At 40.3% G+C, this 19,565-nt stretch overlaps 1 protein-coding gene and 1 long non-coding RNA gene across 2 annotated transcripts in view; both read left to right on the forward strand.

Annotated features, from left to right (window-relative positions):
- The window catches only part of LOC145444515 (uncharacterized), a 414,279-nt gene that overhangs the window by 318,575 nt on the left and 76,139 nt on the right, over nucleotides 1-19,565 (forward strand). The gene's annotated exons all lie outside the window — the stretch shown is intronic.
- Nucleotides 566-17,612, forward strand: LOC145444123 (L-rhamnose-binding lectin CSL3-like). The gene is made up of 7 exons (XM_080322050.1): nucleotides 566-686; nucleotides 2,745-2,810; nucleotides 3,914-4,022; nucleotides 4,983-5,154; nucleotides 14,967-15,066; nucleotides 16,360-16,465; nucleotides 17,346-17,612. Exons 1-7 carry the CDS (start codon nucleotides 680-682, stop codon nucleotides 17,518-17,520), a joined length of 735 nt encoding a protein of 244 aa, XP_080178176.1. The 5' UTR covers nucleotides 566-679; the 3' UTR covers nucleotides 17,521-17,612.

Consider the following 19,565-nt stretch of genomic DNA (forward strand, 5'->3'; position numbering starts at 1 on the left):
ACAATAGAATTGGCAAAATTATGATGATTGACTGGTTGAATAGTTATATAAACCGCTGAAACAGCAGCTTTACCGACGATATACGATGGTACATTGCTATGATTGTTTTGTTTTACTCGTAATTCTAAATCGAACAATGTAGTCCTGTGTTCGCATTGAGTGAAATACAAGCACCGGTCGTTCGTCGGGTTACAGCGTACACGCATCGGACGACGGTCCTCTACATATAAACAAGGTCACAGAAAGTGCTCGACACGTTCAGCGCCAATGATTCTGATTGATGATGGGCGGCATCCAGTGAATTAGTATAGTGATCGTCCATTGCATACGTTTAATTATTATTTTTCAGAGGGAGTGCTCATATATATAGCAAGAAATCATCTATAGTGACACTAAATAACACGGATCGCGGAAAGTGTGCAGGTTCGTTATGATGCTGCGACAGAATATTGATATCACTCAGGAGAGAACATAAGCTTCTCATAACTGTTCCCATGAAACGTAGCAAATTTGTCAAGAACGGGACGTCGATCTTCCTTACAGGCATATTCGGTTTCCTCAGTTATATCCGCACCCAGGAAATATAATGTATGCCCCCGAACTATTTGAACACAAGGTATTGGAAGGAGCTACGATTGAACATTCAAATTGCACTCCAGTTCGATAAAAGTCTGCAAGAATGGGACCTCTCCAGTGATGAGCACCGGAGCGGAGTCGGAGTGGAGTCGGAGCGGAGTTTTGCCAATTTTGTGATACCCGGAGTGGAGTCGGAGTTTACCACAGATATTTTTCCGGAGTTTTACGGAGTATTGTTAGTTTTGCCCCCGATATCTTTCGATAGCTTTGACCAGAAGACACTATTGATTACAAACCAAAACACAGACAGTTGACACCTTGTAAAGTTGTAATATGACCGGTAACATGCAAAAATGATTGACAAGTGCATAAAAATCAGCCATCTGCACTGCAATTGGGGACTGGAGAGTAACCTAGTGATCTAGCAAGGCATTTCCGCTGAGCAGTGTCTGTAGTTCACAAACTTGAAGACACCCAATATCGTTCGCAGCGCATCATTTTCTCCCTGCAATGAGATGCAGTCTTTGAATCCACTGCTGAATGTCACCATATTATGAGATAAGATCTCCAGAATCTTCCACGTTGCTGTCATTGCAGTCTTCTATAGTCACATCATATTCCTCCTTGCGTATTTGTTTCGTGACTAATTTTCATGCTACCCCAGTAATTGTGCGAAACATTTACAATCAGCAACATACAGCGGGGCTTCCCTATGGTACAGCCTTTGGCTACCATGATTCTTCCAGCAAGTTGATGATCATAACGGAATATATCCCATTATCCTGATGACATTCAATATAGTAATAGGTCCATTTTGTGAAAATGTATTCCCAACGTTGGTGTCAGTTGAAACAAGATAATATCCGATACCACTTTTGTGATAACTTTTCGCAACTTTCATCGTACTTGCAATTTGCAGTGAGAGATATCGATAATAAGTGTTACATCAATATTACCTTTATATCTGTGAGAAATATACATACAACAAGCAAGTATCTGGATGGAAACAATAATAACTTATGCAATGTGTTACATGATTTAATGACATTGCGACGAATTTTCGCTAGTAAGATCCGCTCACAGAGGCATACCAGCATCTAAGCCCGCTTTAAAGATTTCAACAATACATAAATCACTAAGGTAAGCTGATCTTACCCTGTAAAAACAGAATATTCCGAATTTCTGAACAGCCACACTAAATAACTACAACCGTCTGCTTTGCTCTGCTCGCATCATATATGTTTAGTGCAGTGCAGTTCCATCAACTGTTTCATGGCGATGCGGAACTTAATTTACTGAAACCTGTGATGTGATCGTCGATTTCAGTGGTGTTAGTGGTAGTTAGTTCGAACTGACTGGTCTTCCTTCGTCGTTTTAATATAATGGCTGAAGCACCGTCGACGTCAAGTGGGTTACTCACTAAGACGCAGAAAAAGAGTGACGTGTGGAAGGATTTCACTCTGATGCTGCATGATAATAACGGCCAGTATACTGGGTTTGCGAGATGTCAAAATTGCAATGTTCAGCTAAAGCATCACAAGTTGACAAGTGGTACGTCGCATCTTCGAAGACATATCGAAGCTTGTAAGAAGAATTGATCGCAGTTGAAATGCAAGTAAGCGAGTAATCAAAGGAGAAGGTGATCATGGGGAACACTGATCGCCGGGTGGAGAATACCGAAGAAGTGCCGGTTTGCCGTGGTGTTGTGCAGAAGACGTTTTGCCATCCAGATTTACGGTGAAACGTAAGTTCGATGAGGAGGCTTCATCTTTGAAGCAGAAGCTGTCAGAGGAACTAAGAGTTGCTATCAAGTGTTATGGGCTGGCTGGCATCACCACAGATATGTGGACCGATCTAAAGGGTCGCAGTTCTATTAGCTTGACTGTCCATTTTGTTGGAGAGAACTTGACTCTCAGAAGTAATGTTGCGACTGTTCGGCAATTCACGGATACTAAAAAAACTGGTATGAATATCAGACAGGCTATCGAAAACATCGATTGGGATTCTTCGACAATGGTCTGAATATATTTCGGGGACTGGACAAGATTCTTCGGGTTATCTCGGAGTCTGGGATTGAGATCCCCGGAGTCGGAGGGACTTTGCCTCAGAGACCAAAGTTGTCGGAGGGACTCGGAGTCTCGAAAAGCAGACTCCGCTCATCACTGGACCTCTCACTGTCGCATCGATGTTGGTTTTACTCGTCTGCGCCGCAACGACAAATGCTGATACACCAGGTATGAGTTTCATATTATAATTTATACACATATGCGATAAAATATTAATCGCAGCGCTTCTTAGTCAATCTAGACTTGTCGATATGGGTTGGGTTTGCTCATCAATGTAAATAAATATTATATTCATATTGACATGAATCCTAATACTTTCGGCTGACATTCATCGGGAACAGTCGTCAGTAACTAGTAGAGTAACTAGTAGAGTAGAATTGAAAAGAACATTGTATATCTGTTAGAAAAGGCACAAGATCACAGGAGTCTGTGTACCATCTGAAATAGTACATTTTGCATGAGCGCGCCCTTCGCCAATATTACTAGAAAATTCATGTCGGTGACGTCATATTCTGTGATACGATTGTTGATATACAATTTTCTTCCCAAGTCTCTACCAGTTGCTGACGATTACCGCCGACGAGTGTCCATTTCGAGTGTTGTATAATATAGTGTGCATGTACATTGAAGTTCTGTACCGCCAAGAAGTCCTTCAATTACTCAATATAATTCGACAACATGGATGAATACTTCAAAAATTTCACTTGCTGTCAAGATGCATTTTCCATCCTGATATCTTAAACAATAAATACCCTTTTATATATTTCAAATTACTATTTGAATAACCATATTTTATTTGAAATGTAGGCCATGAGCATTTCAAAACGCTCCCAAGACCGTGATAAATTCTCGGCTAAAATTGATGATCTATTTCTTCAGTGTGCGCCATCAACAAGCAGAGTATTGATATATCCTTTAATGATCTAGGTCCGGATTGATTACCTTTCTTATATTTCTAATCATCAACTTCGGCAATCTTGCACTCATGGTATTCAATGTGCTAGGGTGCTGCGAATTATTTCTTCTTTCAGAGGGTGCTGTGAAGTCAAAAAAGGTTGAGAACCCTATCGATAAATGCTTCGGAACCGCTATTGCTGCCCAGAATTATGAATGTAGATGCCGCCTAAAGATAATAAACACCGTTTTCATATATTTGAACGTTCCAATTTCAATTGAAATATTGATGATGGTCATTTTAAAAGACATATCATACAATCGCGAAAATTCCAAACCATTCATAAATATACATGTTCCGTTAATTGTTACTGAAGAGAGTTTTCAACGGACCTGCGAATATTCGACGATGGATGTCCAATGTCCTGCCGGGAAGACGATAAGGCTCAAATCTGCGATGTATGGGAGAAAGGAAGTGAATAACGAGTAAGTGTGCATCACATATTTAAATATAGCCTCCATAATGCATATTTGTGTGCCTGATTACATTGGTTACTGATGAATTAAAAAAAAATTGTGTCGGCCTACAACACATGTCATGTACACTCTTGTCGACCTCTAAATACCTGTGTCTTACAGTCATGCACCTGCTCGTTTCACACTCTCACACTAGAGCATGCCAACAATCTCCGACGGTGTTTTGAAGAGCTAGCAATGTTTGAAAAATCGTATCATGAATTCAAACCAATTTTTGTAACATAAAGTGCGGAACATGTTCATGATCAAGCCACATTGCAGTAACGGCTTTCGTGTATATCACACATTGGCTATGATACCCAACACAGTGATCTGGGATACGTATAAAATATCCACAGGAAATCGCACAATGCGCGGAAAAAAATATTATTTCGTTGCAACAATGTCAACAAATATTACACAACACACATATTATAATATCGCTGTGGTTCCGTCGCGACTTAAAAGTATACCATTTTCGACCTATACTTCAAGAACCTCAGTTATAAAAGAATGAATACAGTTCATATGCGAGAATGCGAATCAATATAAATCTATAATCAATCATCTGTCACGTTTGCGCGTGTGTACTACAATTGTGCAATATAGCTCTAAAACGAACCCAAATCTAACTTTGAACCTAACCACACTCTGACGGTCACTCTGATCTTATCTCACATACTCGTGTGTCGCATGATCAACGGTCTTAAGTCTTGGTCTTATTATTGTCTTAAAGGTATATAGCGCATATCCCATCCCTGATTATCATAATTCTTATCAGTACATATTTCGAATGCAATTGTTTCGTTTAGTGCGGCAATTTCAGTTATGTGCATTATGAGTGTTGTGTGCATCTTCTCTTGTTTCTCATCAGTCCGTGTCTTCTATGAATCATGGTATCGCAACCTATTCTAACGTTTTTGTATACAGATGCCCTAACCCTGGTCCGGACACCACCACCTGTGAAGCTGCAAACAGTGGCAACATAGTCGCGCAAATGTGCAATCATAAGAATTCGTGTGATATCCCTGCGTCCAACTCAGTGTTTGGGGACCCTTGCTACGCCACCGTTAAATATCTTGATCTCGTTTATTGGTGTCGGTAATTTGTCTCGAATGCCAATAAATGACATTGGTGGAATGACGCAATGATACCGTCGACAACGATGATTGAGAAAATATAATCTTACAACCGCAACAATGTATGTGAAGTTATCGACCAATATGCAGGCCTGGCGTATGTGTTGACTTTGGGATTGCTGCTCTTTCAACGATAGTACAGGAATGAAACAGGATTTTGAGATGCAAGTTTACTTCAGCTATATGCCGAAAACGGAGAGTGCATATGGCAGTGTATTTCGAAACGATCATATCCGCCGAGTCAGCAACCTAGTTCCAAACTTACCTCTCTGGATTTTAAGCTACGAGTTGAGTATTCCACATCTCTCCCTTGATGTTATAAATAGGGAGAAAGTTCAATTCCGCAGTCGCCATACGCCGCTAGAAGTGTATTTCTAACCGGTATACTAAATATTTTATTTAAATTCACGCTCCCGTTGGAAGTACATATAATCCTGGGCCAATAATAAGAAATGACACCTTCCAATCACTGAATAGGCAGTTTCACTTTTTTTATCCGCTCACAACACACACAATGTATATTGCGATACACAAGACACGATGCGATTAGGGCTATGGGCACAGACGATTTTTCGAGTACTGAAATTATATGGTCCTCGCAACTGAGAGGTAATTTACTAACTAGAATTACAGTTTTGATACATCTTTCTTGAGGAAGTCTTGAGACCTTGAATACGAGAGATAGTACAAAGCTTCGAACGTTACTGGAAATAACACATTTCCGAAGTCATGCTCATCCAACATCTTAGTCAAGAAGTGCAATGAAATCGCTATTGTAGAAAAAACACAAAAGCATCTTTAATGTGATGGATAACAGGCATTACGTTCTCTGTGGTGGTATAACAAGGTACATATTTGAACTTTGACATATTACGTTCCGCTGTAACGTCATAATGAGTGATAGTCGAATATACTCGACTCGACGCATAATACCTGATTCAAAATCGAATCAATCAGGTACTCGAATTAGCCCAGACCTAGATGCGATTTAATGAACATATAGACCTATAAAGGGGATGAGATTCGACAGTGTAAGGTCTATGAACCTAACATCCACCATTGTCTTTGCATGAGAATGCCGAATGCCTGTGCTGCAAACTTGGCTCTTGGCACTATACAGTTCTCCAGCAGCATTTTCAGGAAAACCATGAATAGGATCAGAATCAAAATTAAAGGGTAGAAACATTCGACCAATAAAAATAGAAATATATTTTCTGCATTTGACTTTTTGACTTCAATTACGGTGGAGTTCTGTGGGCACCAGCTCAAGGTCATATTTTACGGCTCGTGACCTGATTTCGGATTTTGCAAGAACGCTAAATGCAGCATTTTGAAATGCTGAAATAGATTTCTTTCAAGTTCAAGTTTTTTCATTAAATTTCATCACTTCAAAACATCACAAGACTGCAATACAATGAATGATAGGAAGATGCCGAAACGACTAGGAGTCGTGTTAAGATCAGACACCCCCTAGGTCTAGACCAGTGATTCTTAACCGTTTGTCCTCGAGCGCCCCCTTTCAAAAATTATCGGGCTCTAGCGCCCCCCATCCATATTCTAAGGACTGTAATAAATGCAATGGGTGAGAGGGAGGGCCGTAACAGCACTTCGTCAGCCCCTTAAAAAAGATTGTCTTGCGCTCCCATAACGTGATAAACCAAGCTTTTGTGGACTTCGCCCCCAAGAACCCCGTCGAGGGATTTCGATGGTCAGCAAAATGTGTGCGGCCTGGTCGCCAAGGCGCCAAAATCTTCTTTATTGCAAGAATGAATAGGTGGTAATTGCATATATATGTCGCTATAAACTTTTTATCCTCTCAGCCCACGTAATCAGATTTACCAGTAGCGCTGAGTGAGCTGTTGTCTTGGAAAATGAAGGTCGCGTAATTAATAATTGAACATATTCGGCGTGCTCGTTGGTACAATTACTTCGTTATATGTTTCTATTTTGTTACCTCTTGTCCGATATATAGTCAAAAGATATTGAAACGCATAAACCTATTAAACTAAAGTAAGCACACGATTCAAAATCCGAAAGTTTTCTTTGATCTCTTTTAGTTTTCCTGTGGGGTGCAGATTGCGACGACATGAAAATTCGGCACGAGCGATTTAAGCACCTATGGGCAATTAGACTTATATTCATCAAAGTTTACGGTCAACATAAGGGCAGTCCTCTTCGGTTAAGGTTTTCTCGCTGACGATATTTTTCGCACACTTCTCGTAGTCCCATATTGACCCAAACTTCATATGTCTTCGTGCATCGTGGCGTGGTAATGGCCGACGCCGAAATCTCCATTTCTATTTTCTATAATTATGCGTATTTCTTCGTGGGGAAGTCGTCACAACATGATGTGTAATTTATGTTCATTCACCGAAATAATTTAGGGCACCCTTTATGCTTTTGAATTTGTTTTGGTGTTTTGTGTGACTAAAAAGAGAATAGGACGCATATATCAGCTCACATTGAACTTAGCACTGTACCCAGTTATTAATTTTAACATGAATGTATTCCAAACAAAGCAACTCATACAACGTTCATGTGAGGTTATGAAACACAAGACTAGATAGTATCATCCGTTATGATGCGATGAAGAAATATTCTGACGATAAAATTTTGTAGCTCTCAAATACAAGTATATTTAGTTAGTATTCTTTCGTGCACAAATCTTCAAAACATAATTTATATACAAGGGACTCTGACCCTCAAAAGTGATATACATTGCCTCCTTCTTCGATTTCCACATGCTGTGAACTGCAGGATATAATACATTATTCGAAACATTTCGATTAAAATAACACTATCAAGCGTAACGGCAGTGTTTTAACGAGAATTTGGTGATCTAAAAGTGCGCGCAATTGATTTAACATGAATCATAATAACCCACTGCATTTATGAAAACATATGTAGCAAACATCGTCGCGCAGCGCGCAGCGATCGGTGGATAATCCGCGATTTATCAACGAAAAACTCACATAACTCCGCTTCTTCTGGTCGGAATTGACTCAAATTTGTTTTGCAACGTCTTTGAAGACAGCTCAACAATTTCATGGGGTTGGCAGAAAAATTTGGAATTTTTTTTTTAATTTTCCATAATAAATTAAAATTTTTAATTGGATCTGCGGAGGCCTTTACTGGTTGGAATCGAGTGGAATTTGGTGAGCAAGGTTTTCTACTGCAACCTGACGATTTAAGAGGTGACCGGCTTGAATCGGGAAAAAAGTTATTTTTGAACAGCCCTAACGGGCATTTAGTACATTTTTATGCATTAAAAGTATTAATGGGCACTGGACAGCGTTCGTAAGTTTGCAGCCGTTGCTTGTTGTGAGGATATGTAGTGTAGGCCTATCTTTTAGCGGCGCAAGTAAATCATTTCATGGAGGGTGCATTGCATTCGTTGCCAAGTCGGTTATGCAACTTCAAACCCTACCACCGGAGAACCGAACTCTCTGTTTCAATGCGTGAGCGAGCAAATATAAATTACGGTAACTTTTGCGTTTCAGAGGCCATTATCACATTGAGCTCTGAGTGATATGAGAAGAAGTCTGGCGTTCGGGGCCATTTCTGAGCAAACCAATCACCCCTTTTAATTTCCTTCCATGCCTGGGGCAGAAGCCAGCTTTTTCAAGTTGATATTTTTCGCTGGTCCCCTCCCCACGTTTTCCAAGCCAGCATTTCCTCTGCATATATTATGCAAAGTTGGTGGATTCGTCCGAGGCTGGGTTAAATCAGTCTACGCGGCAACTTGTTTCAGAACATGCAATAAAAGATCGACTGGCATTAATGTTACTCGTCTGGTCACGATTGAATCGGACGACAGTATCTTAGAAATTTGTCCGGTGATGTTGCCCTTGCTGCTGGTCCGGAAACAACAAATATTTGCGCATAATGTTAAGGTTTTATAAAATCCACACCTTTAATAGTAGATTTCTTGGGTTTAGCCATGTTCCAAGCAATTTTGAACGATGTGTCTGTAACGTAGTCGGGAATGTCAACAACCGTTCGCAGTGAGTCAAACACTCTTTAAAAGTGTAGGCCTACTACATAGCCGGATTCTCTTGAATCCGAGTCCAGCTTAATACCGATTCAAAACAATAATAATCTGAAGTCGAGCATATATCAAGAAACGCCTCATTAAAGCAGTGGTTCTCAAACTCTTTCAGACACGCCTACCTTTTTGATAGGGAAAAATTTCGAGCCCCCTAACGTGATATAACATAATGAAACCAGAATGCTAGGAATACAAACGGCAGGTTTGATGGCATGGAAGGTTATAGCTGTTGATGAGAGAATTCTCAAATATGAAACCAGACTATACACAGTGAAATAACTATGAATTGGAGATATATTGCGCGCAGCACGTACATGTGTTAGGTCGACCTCATTTTTGCGCCCCCCCCTTCAGATGCTTTCACGCCCCAAGGGGGTGCGCCCCCCCCCCCAGTTTGAGAACCACTGTATTCAAGAATGAGTAATCAAACGATACAGATACGGTGCGATAAAAGTGCTAAGTAACTAAGTTAATTTGTAACAATACTGTGTCAGTAGTACTTGCGTTTATAATGAAAGATGTAGCGGGCCGCAAAATAATCGTCTGCGGGCCGCGGGTTGAGAACCCCTGGTCTAGAGAGTTTCGAACCGAAGACATGGCGTTGCATTTCTTGATGTTCAATGGTTCCTAGCCTTGTCTCCAACGCCCCGCAGCAGGCGATTTGGATTTTGAAGGTAGCGGAAATGCTCAGGCGCCGAAATCGGAGGGGGGTTGGGTTCAAGGGGGGTCGTATGGGGGGGGGGGTTAAGAAAAATGGTCTCGCAGTAGATGGTGTAGTAACGAAACGTCATATAAATATACAGTTAACCAAGATTTCTATATATCACTGAGTTATCGGTACAAACTAACATTAAACAAAATCTGTCTAATCACAACGTATTTCGTTGTGCTAATCGCGAACCATCCATCGACAATGTTTCTTTGAGTGCAGTGGTTTATTTTAATTCATGTAAAATGAATTTGGCGTACTTTTGCATTGCGAATTATTCGTTAGAAGACTCCCATCATGCTGCTATCTACTCCAAGTCGTTTCGACACCTTCTTCTCTTTTTATTGTATCGTCGTTTGTGGGGTTTTGAAATGATGAAAATATTGATAAATTGATAATTATATTGATAGCTCGGGTTATTTTCCACAAATGTTTTGAACTAGGTATTTTATCCTGAAGCGGACTGCGTGTCGAAATCGTAACGGCACTGTAGATACCGTACAACTTTTGAGAGTGATGCCCTTTGTACATTAAAGATGTTTTGAAGCTTTTTGGCCAAAATTATTAACTCAATATACTTGTATTGGAGGGCTAAAAAACTGAATCGTCAGAATATTTCGTATAATATAGGATGATAATGCTTAGTGTTGTTACCCCCAATCATGTTAAAAGTTAAGAGCTTGGTGCAGTTTAATGCGAGGAATTCTCTACCACATTCTCAGTTGATTTACTAGTCACACAAAGCAATAAAACAAAACCCAATAAATTAACTTCCCTGTATTGCCAATCGCAGTGAACAATTCAGGATGTGTACATCGTTCTCGAACCAAATGCAATGAGCCCGTGGGCCTTGCCCGATGGTTTTTATAACAACCTAGATTTGATCCCGAAAATAACACATAAAATTATACCGTTAATTTTAGTCGAGTGATCCAATAGCGAAGTCCTAACGCAAAACCGGACTTCGACCACTTAACCATTGTTTCTTTACTACAGTACTTAAAATAGGGGGCCCCAGACCCAGGCATTTTGTGAATGGGGCGCTGCAAAAAATGGTAAGAACCACTGCTGTAGAATATTGCAAGTGTTGATAACCGATTATTCACAGTTTGAGTTGTTGCAAGGCCAAAGGGGATAGCAGCCCGTGAAATCCTGGCATTGAAAATGAAGAGGTATTGCAGCCTAGAATCGGTTTACAATGAATGGGTTTACAATTCAGTTACAATGCTTCGAAATTTCGTATCTACATTGAGAGTCAACTACATTATCCAACGACTACTCTTGCTGAAGCACTGACTTATCAATTGTGTTCATTTTAAGTTCTGAACATTATATAACCATCGAAATGTCTGGCCATATATGAATACATTCAAAGGTGAGTTTTTCCCACCCATTATTAACATTGTCATGAGACTTTATACGTCAGGAGTGAATTATGAATCAAGTTCTTCCAATAAAACAAGTTTTGGGGTACTACACATATACACGTGCCACAGCCAATTAATGAGATCCATTATGCGCTAAAAAGTACCGACATGAGTTGCGCTGCCGTCTGTACGTTTCTCGTCAACGACGTGTGGAGCACAGAAATCAAATACAGTTCTTGCCGTCTGTGCGCACTGAATTCTGGCATTTTGATTATTCACTAAGTTTCCGCTATGCTCAGTGGTGTACGGGTTCCATGACATGAACTGCATCTCATTAGTCAACAATTTCCCGGTAATTTAATGGATGCGGATCAAACTCGAATTTTAGCAAATAAGCGGTATCACGAACAGCTCTCGAGATGTGACAGCTGCACCGTGCCTATTTTCTGCGGATGACAAGCTTCCTTACGATTACCATTTGTTTTGATCCCACATTCATGTTGATAACCGATCCGTGTCGAATTTTGGATAATCGCAGAGATGGCCAAAGTAGTCAAAAAGCTACTCAAGTAGAAGTCGAAGTGGCGATGAGAAAAATTACTCAAGTATGAGTAGGAGTACTTCTTCAATAAGCCAGCTAAAACTGCTTGAAGTAGAAGTAGAATTGACTGGCTTTAAATCTGCTCAAATTCTTAAGTAGTTTTGACATGGACTATCAAAAGCTGCGAATTGAGCTATGCGACAGGTGCAGAGAGCTTGATTCGTATGGATGAATCCAAGAAGGTATCAATTTTCGACAGAATAAGAATTGCTTCGCATCATGGAATGCAAATTATAGTATTGATATGAAAATGCGATACTAAATATTTGTTTACTAGAAGACCCCGTTTTTGAAGAAGATCATGGCATGGCGCCCTACCCCATATTATAAGACCCCGAGTTTAGACGAAGAGCAATACGTAGAAGTTGTATCGGATACGATTTCATCACTTTGCGCCATTAGTATACGTTAATAACGAATATTGTGGATCGTAAAAGTTATATCTAGTGTATAGCGTTACTTATAGAATCAGGCACTTCGACGTCGGCCATTACCGGCCCACGACGCACCAAGATATATGAAGTTATAGGCCATGCAACATACGACTCTGAGAAGTGTGCCAGAACGATTAGCAGCGAGAAGACCTGGGCCGAAAAGGACTGCCATTGTGCTGACCAAAAACTTCGATATACATAGGCTACATATACGATTATTGTTCATAGGCGCCTAAGTCACTGGCTGATCCTGGCGATCTGAGGCGAACAAACAAATGCCATCTCGAGGGAACTTTATTAGCAAGTAAAGAAATACCAATTTGAAATCGTGTACTACTTGGTTAGTACGTTTAAGCGATTTCAATATCTTTTGTCATAGCAAATAGGAGCCCATGAAATAGCATCATAGCCCTGGGCTATGATAGCATCACTGTGCCGAAATCATTTTACCACCGGAACGCCAGATAGTTCTAGTTCTGGTACGCCTGAAGATATTAAAATATTATTTAGGGGTCCTTTTCCAACCCACCTCACTCGATCAGCTCTACCGGTAAATCCGATTACGTGAACAGGGAGAGGGTAAAAATTGATAGCAATATATATGCAAGTCTCGATCATATTGACCGATTCAATAATTAATTATGGAAATTTTTCGCGCGTGGCGCGTTCAGGCGAACAAAGCTCACACACTAAATGAACACACCAAAGTAGATGGTAAATGGCAAGAAAATCCGCACAGACTGAAGGGAGGCTGGGGGTGGAGCTTCCAAAAAGTTCGGTTTACCCCGCTATTGGGGCCCAAGACCAACGTTTTTAGGGGGCTGACGAAGTGCTTTTACGGCCCTGTCTGCAAGGTCTGTGTTATACGTCAATGACAGTTACAGCATAGGAATCGCATTAGTACAATATGTGAATAAAGAATCCCTGGCTTTTGATGATTCGCTGTATTTCCGCTTCGATCATAAATGTAAGTGTTCCGCGGCAGTTAATTCCATGCAATTCATCCCATTAGTCGCGAATTTTCGCAGCATTGTTACTAATACGGATCGAACGTGGATTTTAGGCGGTGTGTCAAGCGGCTGTCGAGATATCACATGTGCACCTTATGTTTAAACGTTGTGAATAACAAACCTTTCTCACATCTGCCACTTGTGTCTATCCCATATTCATGTTTGTCAGAGACATATATTGCATACGATCAGAGACGGCTTTCCTTGGCGCGCCAATAACGAAGGACATCACGGTATATGAAAACGTACACTTTCAAAGCTCGTGGACTTTACAGACTTCTCCGTGAAATGCGTTTTACCTCAGTCGATCAATGAGCTGATGCTAATCAATTGGACAATTGGATTGCTTCAATTGCGACTGGATTAGACACGGATTTCGACGTCGAACAATATAGGCTATGTAGCGTTTGATTGTTTCTGAAAGCGTTTTTAAACCCTTTTCGATCAGCCCTAATTATTTGTCTCCCATACTCTAAGTTCGAATGCGTGTCCAGCACCACAGCAAAACACGCCAAATCCGTTTTTAAGTACCACATAATACGTTAGGGATGATATGTGCCTGAACGTCCTATGTTTCGCAGATAGGTGTTTCTACCGCTTCGTACAGATCTCAAAATTATAGACATGCAATCTATAAATAGCCGCACAGGCGCAGCTCCACAGATTTTTTTTTGCAAATGAATCGGTTTGAAAAGAATGCGATGCATTGAACAGATGGACAGATAACGAAACATGTAAAATGCAACCATATTAGAAAAAGCTTCATTAAACGAAAAGCATGGTTTTAATAAACAGGTGAATTAATGTGTATATCAATAATCAGTACTGGGATGACTGGAGTCATGACTTGACTTGAGTCGGACTCGAGTCACCTTTTTCGTATGACTTGACATGACTCGAGTCATTTTGCAAAAATGACTCGACTTGTCTAGACTCGGCGACGAGTTACTATAACGGAACCCCCCGCCATTTCAAGAAGACCAGGGATGGCATTCCGTCATGTCGCCTGTATTGGCAATGCGCCTTATCCTACGTCTTCGATATCTTGTGATTCTATTACAGGTTGGTATATAACTAATTGTCATTGAGAATATTTGATATCATCATATCAAGTGTTTATTTATGTGAATTTGGAAGTTGCGTGTTAGTGTGATTTAAACAAGAATAGCTAAATCAATCAATCTATATATTTAAAAGCTCATCACTTGTGATAATCTGACGAATATTGGTAAATGCTGCTATTCGATCTATGTTTAGAACAGGCTCGCGGACTACTCATCTGGTCCTCACGGACCATACCTGCGGCCCCAGGCACCGGGTTGGTGACCCCTGATCTAGTGACACTAAATAACACGAATCGCGGAAAGTATGAGGGGTTGCAATGATGCTGTGACAAAATATTGTGTTCACTCATGAGAGAATATGGGCTTCCCAGTACCGTATCCTTGAGATATAGCAAATTTGTCAAGCACAGGATGTTGATCTTCCTTGCAGACATATTCGGTTTCCTCAGGTATATCCGCACCCATGTGTATATATATTGTATGCCCCGGAATTGTTTGGACGTAAGGTACTGGAAGAAGCTACGATTGAACAGTCAACTTAAACTCCACTTCGATACAAGTCTGCAAGAATGGAACCTATTACGGTCGTATCGATGTTAGTTTTTCTTGTCTGCGCTGCAACGACAAATGCTGATACACCAGGTATGAGTTTCATACTATAGTTTATATACCTATGCGAGAAATCTACAATCGCAGCCTTTACATGTTAATTACGAGTTGTCGATATCGGTTGGTTCTGCTCAATATAATTAAATATTATATATATCATATCTAACGAACCCTGATATTTTCGGCAGACAGTCCTCGGTGATAATCGTTAGTAGCTAATAGAGAATTGGAAAGAACATTGTAGGCTATATCTGTTTGAAAAGGCACATGAGCACAGGAGTTCGTCTACCATCTAAAATAGTACATTTTGCTGAAGCGCTCTCTTAGCCACCATTATTCGAAATTTCATGTCGCAGACGTCATATTTTGTAATACGATTGTTGATATACAATTTTATCTCCAAATCTCTATTAGTTGCTGACAATTACTCCTGACGAGTGCCAGCCAAAAATATTTAGGTTCATTTCATTATGACTCTACTACTCAAATTCATATTCAACTTCTGTACCGCCCAGAAACCCTTCAATTGCTCCATATAATTCGATAACATGGCTGGATACTTCAAAAATTTCACTTGCAGTCAGGCTTCATTTTCCATATCTTAAACATGATGTAACCTTATATATACTTTACATTTAAATTACATTTTAAATAACCAGATTTTTTTGAAATTTTGGCCATGATCATGTTGAAATACTTCCAAGCAAGGTTCCCTCTAGCTGCGCAAGTGCGCAAATGCGTAGTGCTGACATACATAGTCTCTGCGCACAGAAAATCTAAGTTGCGTACAGAAAATCTGAAGTGATGAACTTTGTTATAGTCGTTACGCACAGTTTTTCAGGGCTATGCGCATAAGTTGGTGAGTGTGCGCAGACTCGTCAAAAGTTAGAGAGAACATTGCTTCCAAGACCGTGATAAATTCCCAACCATAATTGTTGACGTATTTTAAGTTTCCGCCACCAATCTAGTAGTGATATATTCTTCAGTGATCTAGGTACGGATTGATGACCTTTTTTTAAATCTAATCATCACTTCGATGATCTTGCACTCATGGTATTCAATGTGCCAGGGTGCTGGGAATTATTTGTCCTTTCAGAGGGTGCCGTGAAGTCGAAAACGGTCTTGCGATACATACTTATGACTGCAGCTGCCGCCTGGAGATAATATGCGCGTTTTTCATATACTTTAAATATCCCAATTTCAATTGACGTATTGGTAGTGTTCATTTCGAAAAACATCTGGAATTCGTGAAAACACTGTAAACTCAATTGGTTCCCAAACCATTCATAGATATACAATACATGTTTCGTTAATTTATTACCGAAGAGAGTTCGCAACGGAGCTGCGAATTTACGATAATGCATGTGAGCTGTTCTGGAGGGAAGACGATAAGGCTTAAATCTGCAATGTATGGGAGAAAGGGAGTGAACGAGTAAGTGTGTACTGTGCATTACATATTTAATTATAGCCTACATAATGCATATGTGTGATCCTGATTACATTGACTGATGGATGGAGTAAGTTATATTGAGTCGGCCATTAAAATATGTTATATACTCTTCTTGTGTCCCAGTGACGAAGGGGTTGGTCCCTAAATACCTGTAACTCACAGTCCCGCACCAACTCGCTGCACACCCATGCACTAAAGAAACCTAACTGTCTCCGACGGTGTTTTGAAGAGAAAGCAATGCTGCAAAATCTTATTATGTATTGAAACTGATTTTTGTAATATAAAGGTCGGTACATCTTCATGATCAATCCACATTGCAGTAACGGCTTTCGTGTCTCTCTCATTGGCTATAGTGTCGGGCACAATGTCCTCGGATATGTAGAAAATATCGCACATAGCGCGAAGAAAAATTTTTGTGGCCAGAAATTAAAGAGACATTGCATACATATTACATATAGCTGTGGTTACAAATGATACCATATTTTAAGAGTCCCTGTTATGGAGGAATGAATTCAATTCATTTTAGTCCGCACCATTGAGGAAGTTTTATAATGGAAATGCAAAAGACTAAGGTTAAATTGTCAAGTATGCGCCACCACCTTATTATAAATATAACTTTTTCGAACTCGGAAGCATTGCTTATCCGTATTGAGTGTATCAAATAGCCGCCTGTTATTCGAGAATGCGAATCCATAAAAATCTGTAATTAAGCATTCGCCTTGTTTGCACATGCGCGATACAGTTGTGCATTATAGCCCTAAAACAAACCTGACTGTTGTGTGCATCTTCTCGCGTTTCACATTAGAGTCCGTATCTTTTATGCATCATGGTATCGCAAGCTATTTTTATGTTTTGTATACAGATGCCCAAACGCTGGTCCGGCTACCACCACCTGTGAAGCTGCAGGCAGTGGCAACATAGTTGCGCAAATGTGCAATCATAAGACTTCATGTGATATCCCCGTGTCCAACTCGGTGTTTGGGGATCCTTGTTACGGGGTCCGTAAATATCTGGATCTCGTTTATTGGTGTCGGTAATTTGTTTTGCTTGCCTATAAATGACATTGCTGAAATAACGCAATGATATGGTCGACAACGATGATTGAGAGAATATAATATTACAACCGCAATATTGTATGTGCAGTTATCGTCTAATATAATTATACTGTAGATGTAGGATTATTTGTTGACTTTAGGATGGCTACGCTTTCATAGATAGTACAGGAACCGAACGGTACTCTGAGATGCAAGATTACTTCAGGTAGGGATGGTGTGAACCTCTGAAAGGTTCAGGTTCGTGTGAACGCGAACCTTTTTGAAAGGTTCTGTGTGAACGCGAACGCGAACCTCATGACGTCACATGACGTCATATTGCTAATTCAAACCCTATCTTTCAATGAAGTGATAGCCTATATTAATGTAAACGATACCTAGCGACTACTGGGGCCCCATAATGACACTATGTTGAAGTACATATTGGCGTTTAAACGTCGCAAAATGTATCATCTGAGGCAATCAAAGGATACACTACTCCCATAAATCAATATCTTCCGTCGCTTTGCCAAAAATTTCGACGAGGACTTACCAGGGAATATAAGCTTACGCCTTAACGGTCTAGGCCAGACCGGACAATGTATTCGGTGTCTGAGTATTTGCTACATTGATATTTAGCAGAGTGTAGAACGGGTTTCTACACTTGCTACCGATATTACCCAATTAACAAGTAATACAGCATTAACCAACACCTCAATCGCACGGATTTGGTGTTAACGATGCAGTGAAGATATGAAGTCAAGATTAACCCCGTACGCCTGCTAAATTTTTTACATCACAAAACGATATCAATCTCATTGATTGGTTGAATAAGCATCATTCGCTGACTACGTATTTCGCTCGTGATGCTGTGTGATTGCGAGTCAAGCTCACAGCAGAGAGTCACTATGTATTCACAAACGGAAAGCTGAATATTTCGAGCAAACTTTTGTAACAAAACAAGTAAAACTTTTGAGATTGTCAAGGTGCATGGTCGTTCAGTTTTCATTTTTATGCTGCCAGCGCCATGTATAGAGTACTAGCTCGCAGTTGAAATGCAATAAATGTCAACCAAAGATGTTATAATGAAGTGGAAGTTGTTATATATGAAAAAGGTTCACAGTGCAGAACCTACCAAGGTTCCGTTGTGAACGCGAACCTCTAAATTTCCGAGGTTCACACACAGAACGCGAACGTGAACCTCACGTTCACACCATCCCTAACTTCAGGTATATTATAATAACAGAGGACACAAATGGCAGTGTATTTTGAAACCATCATATCCTTACAGTCAGAAATTTAGACCAAAATTACAAGTCTGGCTTTGAAGCTCCGAGTTGACTGTTCCACACCACTCCATTGATATTATAAAGAGGGAGAAGGTTCAATTCCACAGTTACCATACGCTGCAGGAAGTATATTTCCAACCGGAATTTTAAATGTAATATTGAAATCCGAGCTCCCGTCGGAGGCACATATGGTGCAGTCACAATAATAAGAAATGACACATTCCAATCAATGAATCGGCGGTTCCATTATTTTCAACCGCTCACAACACACACAATGCATAAGGCGATACACGAAAGAAAATGCGTTATAATGAACATATCGGCCTATACGACCAAGTATAAAGGCCGTTCAAAATAATACCCACCATTGTCTTGGCCTTAGAATGCCAACTGTCTATACAGCAAAGTTGGCTTTTGGCCAGGGCTGTAGAGTCAGAGTCGGTATCGGAGTTTGGCTAATTTTCGCTTAATGGAGTCGGAGTCGTGAAAACTATAGTGGATGGGGTCGGTGTCGTGGAAAAAATACTGACTGCAGTCAGAGTCGGAGATTGTGAAAATGACCCTGAATTCGACTCCGACTCCCACTTCTTTATTATGAAAACAACGTTCAAAATATATTCTAATTGCTAATAATAACGAATATAGGATTTTTATGTTCCATCATTCACTGTTATTAGTAAGGATATAGATCAGGGGCGGCCAACCCGTGGCCCGTGAATAGGTTTTGTGTGGCTCGCGAGGTAATTCTCGAAATTAGCTATA

This window comes from Botryllus schlosseri, chromosome 8 (genome assembly GCF_051294905.1).
Source record: "Botryllus schlosseri isolate E-star chromosome 8, Bs_hap1, whole genome shotgun sequence".
NCBI classification, from domain to species: Eukaryota; Metazoa; Chordata; class Ascidiacea; order Stolidobranchia; family Styelidae; genus Botryllus; species Botryllus schlosseri.

What these genes read in the sequence shown, in the direction of transcription:
- LOC145444123 (XM_080322050.1), top strand. An exon ending in AGAAAGGAAGTGAATAACGA is followed by an intron (nt 4,023 to 4,982) that starts GTAAGTGTGCAT and finishes TTTTGTATACAG; the next exon opens with ATGCCCTAACCCTGGTCCGG. An exon ending in GACAAATGCTGATACACCAG is followed by an intron (nt 15,067 to 16,359) that starts GTATGAGTTTCA and finishes TTATTACCGAAG; the next exon opens with AGAGTTCGCAACGGAGCTGC.